At 20.0% G+C, this 14,919-nt stretch overlaps 1 protein-coding gene across 1 annotated transcript; it reads right to left on the bottom strand.

The window, feature by feature from the left end:
* Positions 1-1,422: 1,422 nt before the first annotated feature.
* PGSY75_1417600 (hypothetical protein) lies at positions 1,423-14,919 on the bottom strand (the record flags this gene model as incomplete). Its single annotated transcript, XM_018787881.1, has 1 exon — positions 1,423-14,919. One exon carries the CDS (start codon positions 14,917-14,919, stop codon positions 1,423-1,425), a length of 13,497 nt encoding a protein of 4,498 aa, XP_018639253.1.

Here is a 14,919-nt window from a genome sequence, read left to right on the forward strand (position 1 = left end):
TTATATTTATTTATTTTTTTTTATATTACATATATATAATATATATATATATATATATATTTTATATATATGAAGTAATTTATATAATCTTTCAAAAAAAAATGTATTATATAAATATCTATATTTTTGTAGATAATTATTATCAATAATATATATATTGCAGCTTTTTTATTTCGTCGTAATTCCTTCAAAGATTCAAAAAAAAAGTCGTCCTTGTTATTTAAAATTTTTTTTTTTTAATATTTATTACAGTTCATTTTTTATATGCCAAATCAAATATGTATTTTAATATATTAAGTAAAAAAAAAAAAAAAAAAAAAAAAGATACAAAAAAAATTATCATCATATATCATGATATTTTTTTTATGAATTTCTACAAAAAAAAATAAATGTTCTAAATAACATCAATATATGTTCTAAGGAAATTATATAGGATCGTTTATTATTCATACATACATTCAAAATATAGGGATTATTAATAATATCTTTAATATATTTAATAAAAAAATAAAAAAATGGATGTTTTCATGTATTTTTTATATTTTTATAGAAATATGTACACCATATATATACATGTTATTACTTTCTATATATATATATATAATAAAATTAACAAAAAAAAAAAAAAAAAAATTAGTGTATTTTCAACTTTATGTTTTGTTTTTATATTAATAAGAAGAAACTGTACGTTAGTATAATTATATTATATATAAATATATATATCTATATACATATAATCTTTAACCTTACAAATATATAGAAAATAATATTATAAATTTATAATGTTTTTAAAAACAAAAACGTAGGGATGTTGTTTTGTATCATCAAAAAAGAAATTTCCATTTTAAAAAAACCAAAAAAAAAAAAATAAAATAAATAAATAAAATAATAAATATTATAATAATTATTTATAATAATCAATAAAAAATCATAAAAGAAAATACTATAATATATATATATATAATAATATAATAAAAATATTTTTAAATAATAATGTATAAAAAAAAAAAAAAAAAGACTTGTCATTCAATATTTTATAAAGCACAAACCTTTGTTTACGAAAAATAAACACATACATGAATGACGAAAAACTTAAAAAATATATTTGGACAATAAAACTTTTATATATTAGTTAAAAAAATGTACATAATTATAAATTTTTCTTACATATATATGAGTACTCAAAATTGTTCTACAGAGGCAACATTTTAAAATTACATTTTTTTATTTTTATAATTTTTTTTTTTTTTTTTTTTTTTTTTTTTATGTCTAACACATATTAAACATAAAAAAGTATTTTGTATTTAGAAGGATAATTAATAATTTAAAAAAATATTTATTTTTCTTTCTTTTTTTTTTTTTTTTTTTTTTTTTTAAAAATAAGTTATTTATTAATAAATAAAAATTACATATTTAGTATTATTATTTTTGTTGCGTATGATTTATATTTTGATTAGAATTTAGTTTATAAGATTGTCCGGGAGAGATATAGGATGATGGCATATTACTATTCATCATAATATTTGTACAGTTGTTTTGTATATCTCTTGATTGATTATTTTTTAATAGAAATTTATTATTTTCATTTTTATCAACATTTCTAATATCCATAACATTAATATTATTTCCTTGTAATTGTTGTTGTTGATATGAATCATATGTGTAATACTGATCATGATTGTTAAATTTATTTATAGAGGTAGACAATTTTCTATTCATCATATTATATAAATTATTTTCATTTATATTTTCTATTGACATCCTTTCATCCATTTTATTATTTATTTGTTGTTGTATATTATGCATATTGGGCATTTGTTGATTCATTGGTAAAGTTATTTTCCTTGTGTTTCTTTTTATTTCATTTTCTTCATTAAATGACATATTTTGTTTCATAGAATAAATTGGCTGCATTTTTTGTTGTGGCATTACTGATACATTTTGTTGTAGCTGATCCATATGCTTTTTTATTTCTTGTCCTTGATATGGATATTTATTCATTTGTTGTTGATTTATTTGTTGATTTATTTGTTGATTTATTTGATGCTGATTTATTTGTTGTTGATTCATTTGTTGTTGATTCATTTGTTGTTGATTCATTTGTTGTTGATTCATTTGTTGTTGATTCATTTGTTGTTGATTTATTTGATGTTGATTTATTTGATGTTGATTTATTTGTTGATGATTCATTTGTTGTTGTAGCTGCTGTTTAATTTTTTGAGCATGAACGGATGAATGTACCTGTGATGACATTTGATTTGGATACATATGCTGTAATGAATGTGCAGATAATTGCTGGTTTTTCATCTTTTCTGTTTGTAATTGATGAGAATGCATTTTTTGCAACTCTTTTGGAATGTTTTCTGGTTGCATTGTTTTTAAGAATATTTGTTGTCTCATTGAATCATTTGTAATTGTATTTTCTTGTAAAGAGTGATTCTTTAACTCTTGATAGGTAGAAGAATTAATAGTTTCATTTTCTTTATCATATGACTTTTGGTATAAATCTTGATGAACTTTTTGTTGTTCCCATTTTTGCTGTAACCTTTCTTGTTGTAATCTCTCTTGTTGGTTCATATCATGAGTGGTATATCCTTTTTTTTGAGGTACTCTTTGTATAATATTTTTTGTCATAGTATTCTTTAATCCTCCAACATTCATCACATTAGGATTATTAAAATTATCATTATATACTGCGCTTCCATTCTTTTGAATTATATTTGATGTATGATATGCAGGGGGTACAAAAGTATTTTCGTTGACGCTTTGTTTAGAAGAATTTGATTGATTAAATATTGGGCTTGTCATATTTGTATGATTCATACTAGATTGGTTCATATTAAGATTATTCATATTAACATTATTTGTATTGGGCTGGTTCATACTAAAATTGTTTGTATTTGGCTGGTTCATACTAAAATTGTTTGTACTTGGATGGTTCATACTAAAATTGTTTGTATTGGGTTGGTTCATACTGAAATTGTTTGTACTTGATTTGTTCATACTAAAACTGTTTGTATTTTGCTGATTCATACTAAAATGGTTTGTACTTGGATGGTTCATACTAACGTTATTTATATTTGGCTGATTCATACTAACGTTGTTTATATTTGGCTGATTCATACTAACGTTGTTTATATTTGGCTGATTTATACTAAAGTTGTTTGTATTTGAATGGTTCATACTAACATTGTTTATATTAGGCTGGTTCAAGGATGCATTATTTCCATTTGCATAATTCACATTAACATTACTTGCACTTGATTTATCTTGACCATTCGAATTACTATTACATTTATTTAAAACTTGCATTAAGAAATTCATAGGATTGACATATTGATTTAAATTAGATTGTTTCCTATTTGGCACATTTGCATTGTATATATTACCATTTGATTGATTCATAGTTTGTATATTATTTCCTTGTGTGTTATAATTTCTATGGCTTGGATCTTTTTCTTGTATACTAGTATTATATATAACACTATTTTTCATATCACTTTGATACATATTTGTTTGTTGTAATGAATTTGACATGGTTGGGGACACATTTAAATAGGCATTATCAATTTGTCCATTATTATTCGGATTATTATTTATATTAATTTTATTTTTACTCTTTTTCTTCATCTTCATATTATTATTATTATTTATGTTATCCAAATTCATATGTTGAATATCATTTTGTTGATTTAAAAGATGTATATTTTGTAAGCATTGAGAATTATCTGCTATACTTCTTATATTTGATGAAACATTTTTCTTTTCCTCTATATTATCATTCTTTATATTACCCATATGCATACTGTTTCTATGAATATTTATTGGATCATTAGCTAATTTTATAAAGTCTATATTTTCCATACTTGTTCTATTTACTATTGGGTGTGTAGTAGAAGAGTTTAAGGACTTCTTTGCATTATTTTGTATAGCCATATTTTGAGTTTGCACCATTACATTATTATTAGGTGTATTATTAACACTTATATTTGAATATTTGACCTGTTTATAATTTGAAATGATATTCGATCTCGTTTCATTATTCATAGCATTCGTATTTTTTAAATTACTATTAAGACTATTAGAACATGGAGCATATGTAAAATTTTGTATATTTTTATTATCCATTATAATATCTTGATTTAACATTTGGTCATGATATAAATTTAATTTGTTTTCACTTTCTGATATAAACTGTGGGTGTGTTGTATAGGATGGATGATAATTACTCGGTGTTGATGATTTTATAGAGAACATATCATCATTAATTTTATTTATAGATGATGATCCATTTCTTGCTTTATTTTCTATATACATAAAAAAGGATTTTTTATCTGTATTGATGTTATTACTACCTATGGCATGTTGTAATTTCTTTGATGAACTATTGGATGAAACTTCTAATTGCATAGAAGCGTTACAATTATTTGAAATATTTCCAGACATTTGTTTTATTGGTAATTCAACATTATCACATATAGGTGTCTTATTATACGACATACTACTATTATTACGATTTATAGGTATATATTTATTATTTTGCATTGAAGAATGTATAGGTGATATAAATTTATCATCTTCCTTATTTGGAATATTGTACATACTTACACTGTTATTATAATTATTACTAATATTATAATTAATATTATTACTAATATTAATATTAATATTATTCATAGAATTATTAATATTATTTACATTACTGTTAATATTATTCATATTAATATTATTCACATTATTATTCGTATTATTCATATTGATATTATTCATATTGATATTATTCATATTGATATTGTTCATATTGATATTATTCATATTAATATTATTCATATTATTCTGATTCATATTGTTATGATGCACATTATTATTATTGTTATTATTATTATTGTTATTAATATTATTGTTGTTATTTATATTTGTGGAAATATCATTAGAATTGTTCATATGATATTTCTTTGAAGCATGCAATACATTCACATTTTGTAGTGATTCAGGTACATTATTAAAATTTGGTGATCCCGAATTATGTGCTTGTGGATATAATATAGATGACGTATTTGATTTCATTATATCTACATTCGATATGCTTTTATTTAATTTATTTGGTGATGCATTTTGAATATAATATTCTTGTATGTTTTTATTTGGTGTTTGATGATTAACTATACAATTATTCATATTTTCTTGGGTTATATTAGTTTTCATAGGAGTTATGCTATATTTATTATTACTTAATATTTTTTGTATTCTGTTTGGGTAATTTCCTCTATCATTTATAAATTGTGCATTTGATACTATAGAATTATAGTGATTACTTACAGTGTTGGTATTCATTCTTTGTTCTTCATTTGATAAATTATTTCCTTCTCTATTTATCATATTTGATGTGAAATAAGAGCCTTGATCCATAACATGCATATTATTGTTCATATTATTGTTCATAGTATTGATCATATTATTGTTCATATTATTGTTCATATTATTGTTCATAGTATTGATCATATTATTGTTCATATTATTGTTCATATTATTGTTCATATTATTATTCATATTATTGTTCATATTATTATTCATATTATTATTCATATTATTGTTCATATTATTATTCACATTATTATTCATATTATTATTCATATTATTATTCATATTATTATTTAATGTTGACATATTGGAGTTAAATTTGCTACATAAATATACATTTTCATTCTGTACAGTATTTAAAATATTGTTGTTCTTGAATTTATCTGAAGATAAAATGGATGAACTAACAGAAGTTTTATATTTTGTCATTTTATTTGTAATATCTATATTTTTAATTGGTTGTGATTTCTGCCTATTATTACCTAATATAACATCCTCCTCTTTGGACGATACATTTTTTACTGGTTGATTTATTACAGAAGAATCTTGAACCTTTTCACTTTCATTATATGGTTTAACTAATGATAATGTTTGTCTCTTTCCTCTTGTTGATCCTTTATTATTTGCTTTCGTTACTTGATCTTTTATTTTGGTTGCATTGTTATTAGTTGAACTAATATCTATATTATTCTTATTAAATTCTAAATTATTATATTTTGATAATTTAATTTGATCTCCTTCCATTTTATCATATAATGGTGTATTATTATTTTGCATATGAAAAGATGTGTGATATAGTGATTGTGAACGTTCTTTTATGTTATTTATTGTATCATGTTTTTCTATAACATTCATTTTATTATAATGTGCATTTTGATCAGTTGCCATATAAATACTGCTCATATTATTATTATGATGATTATTATGATTATTATTAATTTGGTTTATATTATTATTTAAATGGTTTACATTCATATTATTTATATTACTCACATTATTACTATTATTATTATTTATATGAATCATATTATTCACATTATTCACATTATTATTAATATGAGTTATATTATTATTTACACAATTATTCATTTTATTATCATCATTGGTATTGATATATCCATTGGTCTGGTTTACATCTTTATTATACACTTCAACTTTATTAACACACTGTTCAATTATATCTGAAGGATTAGAATTATTTTGCATGGATACAAAATCCTTTTTATTAACAGGCATATATCCAATATAATCCTTATTATTAATATCTACAGGTGATGAACTGTCAAGAGTTTTATCATTTTTTTCATTATTTATATCTACCGCTTTATCAACAATAGACGGTATTATCTCATTTGATTCAATAATAGTATCTTTTAATAAATTATTTTTCTCGTCTTGGATAGATTTATTTAATGTGACTTCTTCAGACTTAATATTTATATTTGTTACTTCTTTATTACTATTTAATAAATTATTTTTATATAACTCATCATTTTCACATGCAAACATTTTTAAAAATGATTTTTCAATTTTAACTGGATCATAATTATCATTAAAGTGTTCATTAATATATTTATTATAAGCTTTTAATCGTGTTTCAGATAATAAAATATCAAGTGTTTTATTATTATTTTTAGATGATTCTATAGATTCATTAATTGGGAAATTTTTTAATTTATCTAATATATAGTCAGCTAATAAAATTTGTGATATAAGATTCTTACATTGAAATCTTTTCCTAATTTTTTTTATAATAATTTTTTTCTTATCATCTACATAAGGTACATAATTCAATATTTTCTGAACAAATTCATTTACTGTTTTATATGATTCATTTGGTGCGGATATATAAAATTCATTAATTTTATTATAACTATAATTATTGGATATATTTTTTAATTTCTGTATACTTTTTAATTTTCTCTTTTTATCATATTCCATTATTTTTCTTATCATTTTAATAAATTCATTATCTAAAGGATTATTTATATTTGTATCATTAATATTTTCTCTATAAGTTAATTCATAATCTGGTTCTTTATTTAATGTATTTATTATATTATTAGAATATGCAAATGACGTTTCTTGTTTAGTTACATTATTTACAACACTTTCAATCAGTTTATGGAAATATTTATTTTTAACAAAATAATCATTATTTATTATATTCATAAATTCTTTTATATTCTTTTTATTCTTACATATACAATTCAACCATTTTTTTATCTTATCTCTATTTTTTAAAATATAATTGAAATCATATTTATATTCATCATTTTTATATTCATTATTTATTATTAATTCCGATTTTCTATTTACACAAACATCCTTATTATATGTATCTTTTATTTCATCTTTTAAATTAAATATATCATTGTTTATTAATATATTATTATTTTCATTTGTACTATTTTTTATATTTACACAAATGGAAAGCTCTTTTTTTTCTATGTGAGAATTTTTATCATCATATGTATTATTTAATTCTTTCATATGCTCTATAATATTTTTCTCATTTTTTTTTATAATATCTGTACTACTATTATTAAATGTATTCTCATCAATATTATTTATTTTTTTATATTCATTTACATCTTCTTCAAAAAATTCATCAGAGTTATAAACAAAATTTTCATCTACATAATCATCCCATTCATCTTCAAAATAATCATCTAAATAATCTTCAAAATGTTCATCAAAATAATCATCAAAGTAATAGTTGTTATTACTACTTCTTTTCTTACTAATATTATAATTATCATTCTCATCATTAATTTTATTATTAATATCTATTAACTCTTTTCTTGTAGTTCCAATTCCGCTTTCATTATTTCTTTCACTTTCATTTTCTTCTTCACCACGTTTCATATTTTTTCTTGTTCTTTTTTTCTTATTATTTTTATTATTACAAAATGATATGCATGAATCGTCTAATTTTGTTGCAGATATTTCGACATCACTACAACTAAAAAAACTATCCCTACCACAATCTGTATTTTCTTCTGAGCTTTCTAGACTTTTTTGTCCAGAAAATGTACTAAACAAATTATGGAAAAAACCTTTTTTCTTTTTTTTTATAATATTAGATTTTTTTTTTACTTTTTTTATTAAATGGATATCTTCATTTTTAACGTTTGACTGATCTTTATTATATTCATTTATTTTATCATCATTTTTATTTAATATATTTATTTCCTCCTCATTCTTCTTTTCTTCACTTTTTTCATTCTTGATATTTTTCATTTTTATTGTTTCGATGTTATTACTATTCATCATATCCATTTTTTTTAATTCATATTTCTTTAATTTTTCATTCATATATTTATTGAACATACTTATTAATTTATTCACATTATTTGATGAAAATAATGGCACGAACTTTAATTTGGTCATACATTTTTTCTTTTTTCTTTTCATACTATTATTATAATTATTTTTAATATTATTCAAATAATAATCATGATACAGATTTTGCAACTGCGTAATTTTATATATATCATTTTTTATTAATGATAAAAATTTTTCTTTACATTCATTCGGTCCTCTTTTCTTTTCATATACATGACTTATTTTATTATATGATACTAAGGCTATGGATATAATATTCCAGTTTATAAAATCAGTATAATTTTTCAACTTATTATTTATATTATTTTCAAATTTATTAAAAGATATGATATATTCATGTCCTTTATATTTTTTTATAAAATCATTGTTTATGTTTTTATTTTCTAAATTTGAATTATCTTTATTCATTTCTTCATGTTCTTTCTTTTTATTATTATTCTCATTTTTTATATCCACAATATTATTACTATTACATATATTATTTGTTTCATCTATATGATTTATATCATTCCTATTTTTTATGTCTCCTAATGAGTTGCATCCATTTAATGATATGCCATATTCCTTTTTAATTATTTCATCTATGTTAATATAATTCATATATGTTTTTGTTAATATAAGAAGGAAATTTGTTTCTTCTAATTCCCACTCATCTTTTTTCTCTTTCCATTTTTTAATGGTTTCCATTTCTTTCTTTTTAATTTTCCTTTGTTGTCGTTCTTCTAAATCTTCTAAATGTTCTTTTTTAATAACATAGCCATCTTTATTTTTCAATTTATTTTTACTCTTATCCTTTGTACTTGTCTTTAATATACTACTAACATTTTCTTTATCATTAATTTTATCACCATCCTTTTCGTCATTTCTAGCATCATTTGTAATATTATTGGTAATATTATTGGTAATATCATTTGTAATATCATTTGTAATATCATTTGTAATATTATTCGTAATATTATTCGTAATATTATTCGTAATATCATTTGTAATATTATTTGTAATATTATTTGTAATATCATTTGTAATATTATTCGTAATATTATTCGTAATATCATTTGTAATATCCCTTTTGCTATCAATTTTGGTATCTGGAACAATTACTTCTTTAATATTATTAATTTCATTTGATAATTTATTTTGATCATTTATAACTTTTTCTTCATCAACTACTTTTTCTGCATTTAAAACCTTATCAGCATCTTCTATTTGTCCTATTTTCTTTTCGTTTTCTAATTTGGTCATTTTCCTCTTAGGAGTTCTTTTTTTTGTTAAAAGTACATCAGTGAATTCTTTCTTACGTTTTCTTTTATCCTTTTTCATTTGTTTCTTTAATATATAAGAAGAATTTTTCATATAAAATAAATATAAGAAAAAAGTGTATTTATCATATTCCGTTAAATTCATTAAAGGTAAATTAATATCATCATAAAAATCATCAATATATTTATATTCAAAGGGATATGGTATTCCTCCATACAACTCCATATTATGTAAATATACATTTACATTTTTCTTTTTTATTTCATTAATATAATCATTTTTATTCTTTTCATATATTATATTATTAATATTACTATTATTATTAGTACTACTACCCGATTCCTTTGTTTTTATATTATTATTATTATCATATGAATAAGGTATGACAACCAGGTCTTTTACATCTGTGTTATTTAATGAAGGTACACTAAGAATATTATAAATATTACTATTGCTCATATTTTTATGTACAACAAATGAATCCAATTTATTTTCAATATTGAAAATATTATTATTATTATTATCTATAGATGATATTTTTTTATTTACATATTTATTTATTTTATCATATCCATTATAATTTTCTTCTTTATCATATTGTTCTATATTATTCTTATTCTTATATTCATTATCATTGTCATTTTCTCTTTTGGATAATAACATTTCTTCTGATATTAATTTTAATTCGTTTATACTCTTCTTCTTTAATAACATTTCATCATAATACCTTTCTATCATTTTGTTTTCTTCATAATTTTTTTTTTTTTCTTGCTTTCCTCTTAATATGTCATTTTCATCATTATTAATATCTTTTTCAATTTCATATATATCTTTATCCATAATACTATTTCTTTTTACACTTGGATCATATACATTATTTTCATTATTCGAAAAAATTTTATTATCCTTAAATTCATTATTACCTTTTCTTATGATATCTAAATATGGGTTCTCTACATTACCTAATAAATCATCTTGGTAATTTTTCAACATATCTATTTTCTTTTTCTTTTTCATTTCTCTCAAATCTTCAAATTCGTTTTTTATTTTTTTAAATGCACTGTAGTGTGGAAATTTTAAATTGTCTCTTACAGTATTATTACAAAATAATTCTCCATTATTATATTCATTCATATAATTGACAAAAATATGATTATCATTATTATTATTATTGTTGTTATTATTATTTGGTTCATCTTCTAACAATGTGTGATCTATATCATTAGGAAGGTTACTATCAATTCTATAAAAATTAATATGTTCATTCATTTCAATAAGAGAAATACTTATAAAAAGTAAACAATAAATATATAAATGATTACTTAAATCTAAATATCCATCATCATTTTTAGATTGATAATAATTATATAGATCATCATTATAATATAAATTATTATCATCATATGGTATATGCTTTATATGAACATTTTCAACTGTATAATAATCCTTTTTATATATTTTATGTTTTTTCAATAAATCTTTATTTACATTTTCTTCTATATTCATAACAATTTGATCGTAATTTTCATAATCTATGATATTCTTTTTTTTAAATACATTTATATTGTTATTCCTTTCATTGTTTTTTTTATTATTATTATTAATATTAATATTATTTTCACAATAAACGCTACTAATATCATTAGTATTATTATCGATCACATTTGTTTCTTTATATGGGGAAATGTTTAACAAATTATATTTATTACTACCATTAATACAATTAGCATGTTCTATTGAAATATTATTAATCTTATTATCATCACAAGAAAAATTATTATCATCACATTTTTTATTATAATCACTATTTGTATTATCATCACATTTTTTATTATAATCACTATTTGTATTATCATCACATTTTTTATTATAATCACTATTTGTATTATCATCAAATTTTTTATTATAATCACTATTTGTATTATCATCACATTTTTTATTATAATCACTATTTGTATTATCATCACATTTTTTATTATAATCACTATTTGTATTATCATCATTATTGTTGTTATTTTTTCCATTTTGATGATTCATTTTATTTAATAACCCCCAATTATCATCAATAGTTGTATTAATAGAGAAACTATTTTTCTCACTCTTATTTTGTACAGATGATTCTTCATTTATAATACCATCATGTTGATTAAAGGCAAATTGATTATTATCATCCATTTCAAGATTATATTCCTCAATTTGTAGATTTTTTCTAAAAGAATTCAAAAAATCTTTCTTTAAGTGATTTTTATTTTTAATCTTATGATCTAAATCTACTGGAACTAAATCTGGTCTTATTTCATTTAACATAAAAAACCAAAACATTTTAATATCATTTGATATTTGAGAAGAAATAAAATATTTATCATTTTTTTTTTTTTCTTCAAAATGGTTACTCATTAAGTATCCAAATTTTTTTGAAACATTTTTTTTCCATCTCTTTTCTTCATAATAATCTATACTCATCCACATCATTTCTTTTAACATAAATTTATTATGTGATCGAAATATATTCACTGGTTCAGTAGGTTTATATAATCTCCCATTTTTTATAATCTTATATGCATTTTCAGCTATAACACTATTTAATGAATTCTTATCATTTTTCTCATTATTATAATTTCTCTTTTCTGTTCTATTACTTTTTTTCTTTTTATTTGATTCACATATTGTGTTATTTACTAAACATAAATCATTATTAGTGCATGTATAACTTTTTATTTCTTTATCAAATGATAATTCCTTTACATTTTCATTTAATGTGTTATCTGATTTCATTTTATTCTTGGTCTTATACTTTTCCTTCCTTTTCTTGGTATCAGAGGAAGGATTCAAACCATCACCATTTTTTTTATCATCATCAATATTATTATTATTATTATCACTTTTATTGTTATCATTTTTATGGTTGTCTTCTTCATTTTTATTATCATCATTATTTTCTTTTTTACCATCATCAATATTTTCTTTTTTATCATCATCATTTTTATTGTCATCCTCTTTATCCTCATTTTTTCTATCATTTCCTTTTTTATCATCATCCTTATCATTTCCATCATTATTACTATTATTACCATTTTGATTTTTTGATCCGTTATTATTATTACCATTATTGTTATTACTTCTGTCATTACTACTTTTACTATGTTCATTATTATTATAACCATTTTTATTATTTATATCTTCATCATTTCTATTTGTCTCATCATTTGTACATGTTTTCATATAAGATCCTTTTATTAACCCTACTAAATTATTATACAAATTATTTTGATAAATAATACATCTATCACAATTAATTACATTAAAAAAATTAAAATATGTTAGAATTTCACGTTTTAATAATATATTATATAACTTAATATTCATTTTTCTCTCTTTAAATATTATTTTTTTAATATTTTTCTTTTTTCTCTTTTTTTTCTTTTTTTTATCTCCTTTTTTATAATATTTACAGAAAATGTCAGGTAACAATAGATTTATACAAACATTCTCTATATTATAATTAGATATTTTTATTGGTCTTTTATGATTTTTATTTATACTATCAATATATTTAATAATATTATTTTTTTTTGATATACATAAGATATTATTTAAGACACTTATGTAATATTTATAAATTATTTTATTATGTTTACAATTGAAGTCCTCATTTTTTATATAAATTTTTGGTTTCTCATAATAAATATTATTCCTTTTTTTTTTTATAACTTCAATTTGTGAATTTAAAATATGATTTACTATAAGAAATGATGCACATTTGTTTTTATAAAATATAAAATAACATCTTTTTTTCGTATCACGATATATTATTTTTATTTTATTTATTTTTTTTCTAATATTATTAATTACATAAATCAGGTCCCTCATAACATAATCTTCCTTAATTAACAAATTGTTATTAAAGAATATAAATATTTGTTGACTGTTTTTTTCTTTACAAATTAATAATATATAAGCTTTAAATTTGAAATTGCATCTATTAAAAATATACAATAAATTGTAATTACATTTGTACACATGAACATACAAAAATGGAAACATTCCTTCTTTTATCTTATAGTAATATATTTTTTTATAAACATGATGATGTACATTAAAATTTTTATTAAATTTATTTATAAAATTTTCATAAAATATATATAATAAAAATTTAATAAAGTCATCATCAAAGTTATTGGTATATGAATACTTTATAATTTTATATGAATATTTTCTATCAAAAAAATTACTGTGTGTTTCACTTAAATTTTTATTACATAAGAAAGGAGAAGTTTTTTTTTTCTTTCTTTTTTTCTTCTTTTTCTTTTTTTTCATTTTCCATTGTTGTAGAATATCCTTTTTTATATTGTCTCCAAAATAATTATACAAAGAGATATTAGGATGATAATAATTTTTGAATAAAATATGAAAACTATTATATAATAATAGGAACAAATATGTTCTTAATATATAATATATATATTTCGTGTAATATATATATAAGTAAACAAAATATAAAATAATATTGTATATAGTTTGAAGGAGAACGTAATCTATATTTAACATAACATTCAAATATGTTTTTTTTTTAATTTTATATATCTTAAATATATTAACTAAAATATTTATAAGGCTTACATGCCTATCACAATATGTTATCATTAAATCGGAAACTTCATTTTCTTCTTCATCATTATTATAACATTCATCAGTATTATCATTATTCTCAATTTCCAAATATTTATACTGTTTAAGATATTCTTCTTTTTCAGTTAATTTTAATATTTTCTTCTTCTTTTTATCCCATCTCTTTTTAATAGAAAAACTACTTAATTGTTTACATAATACACAATCACCAGGAGTATAATAAACGCTATTTTCATATATCAAAATTCTTTTCTTCTTATGGTTATCATTTTTTCTATTATATCTATATAATTTGTTAACAATATTTTTATTTGAGTTCAT

The sequence above is a fragment of the Plasmodium gaboni genome, chromosome 14, assembly GCF_001602025.1.
Source record: "Plasmodium gaboni strain SY75 chromosome 14, whole genome shotgun sequence".
In the NCBI taxonomy this organism is placed as follows: Eukaryota; Apicomplexa; class Aconoidasida; order Haemosporida; family Plasmodiidae; genus Plasmodium; species Plasmodium gaboni.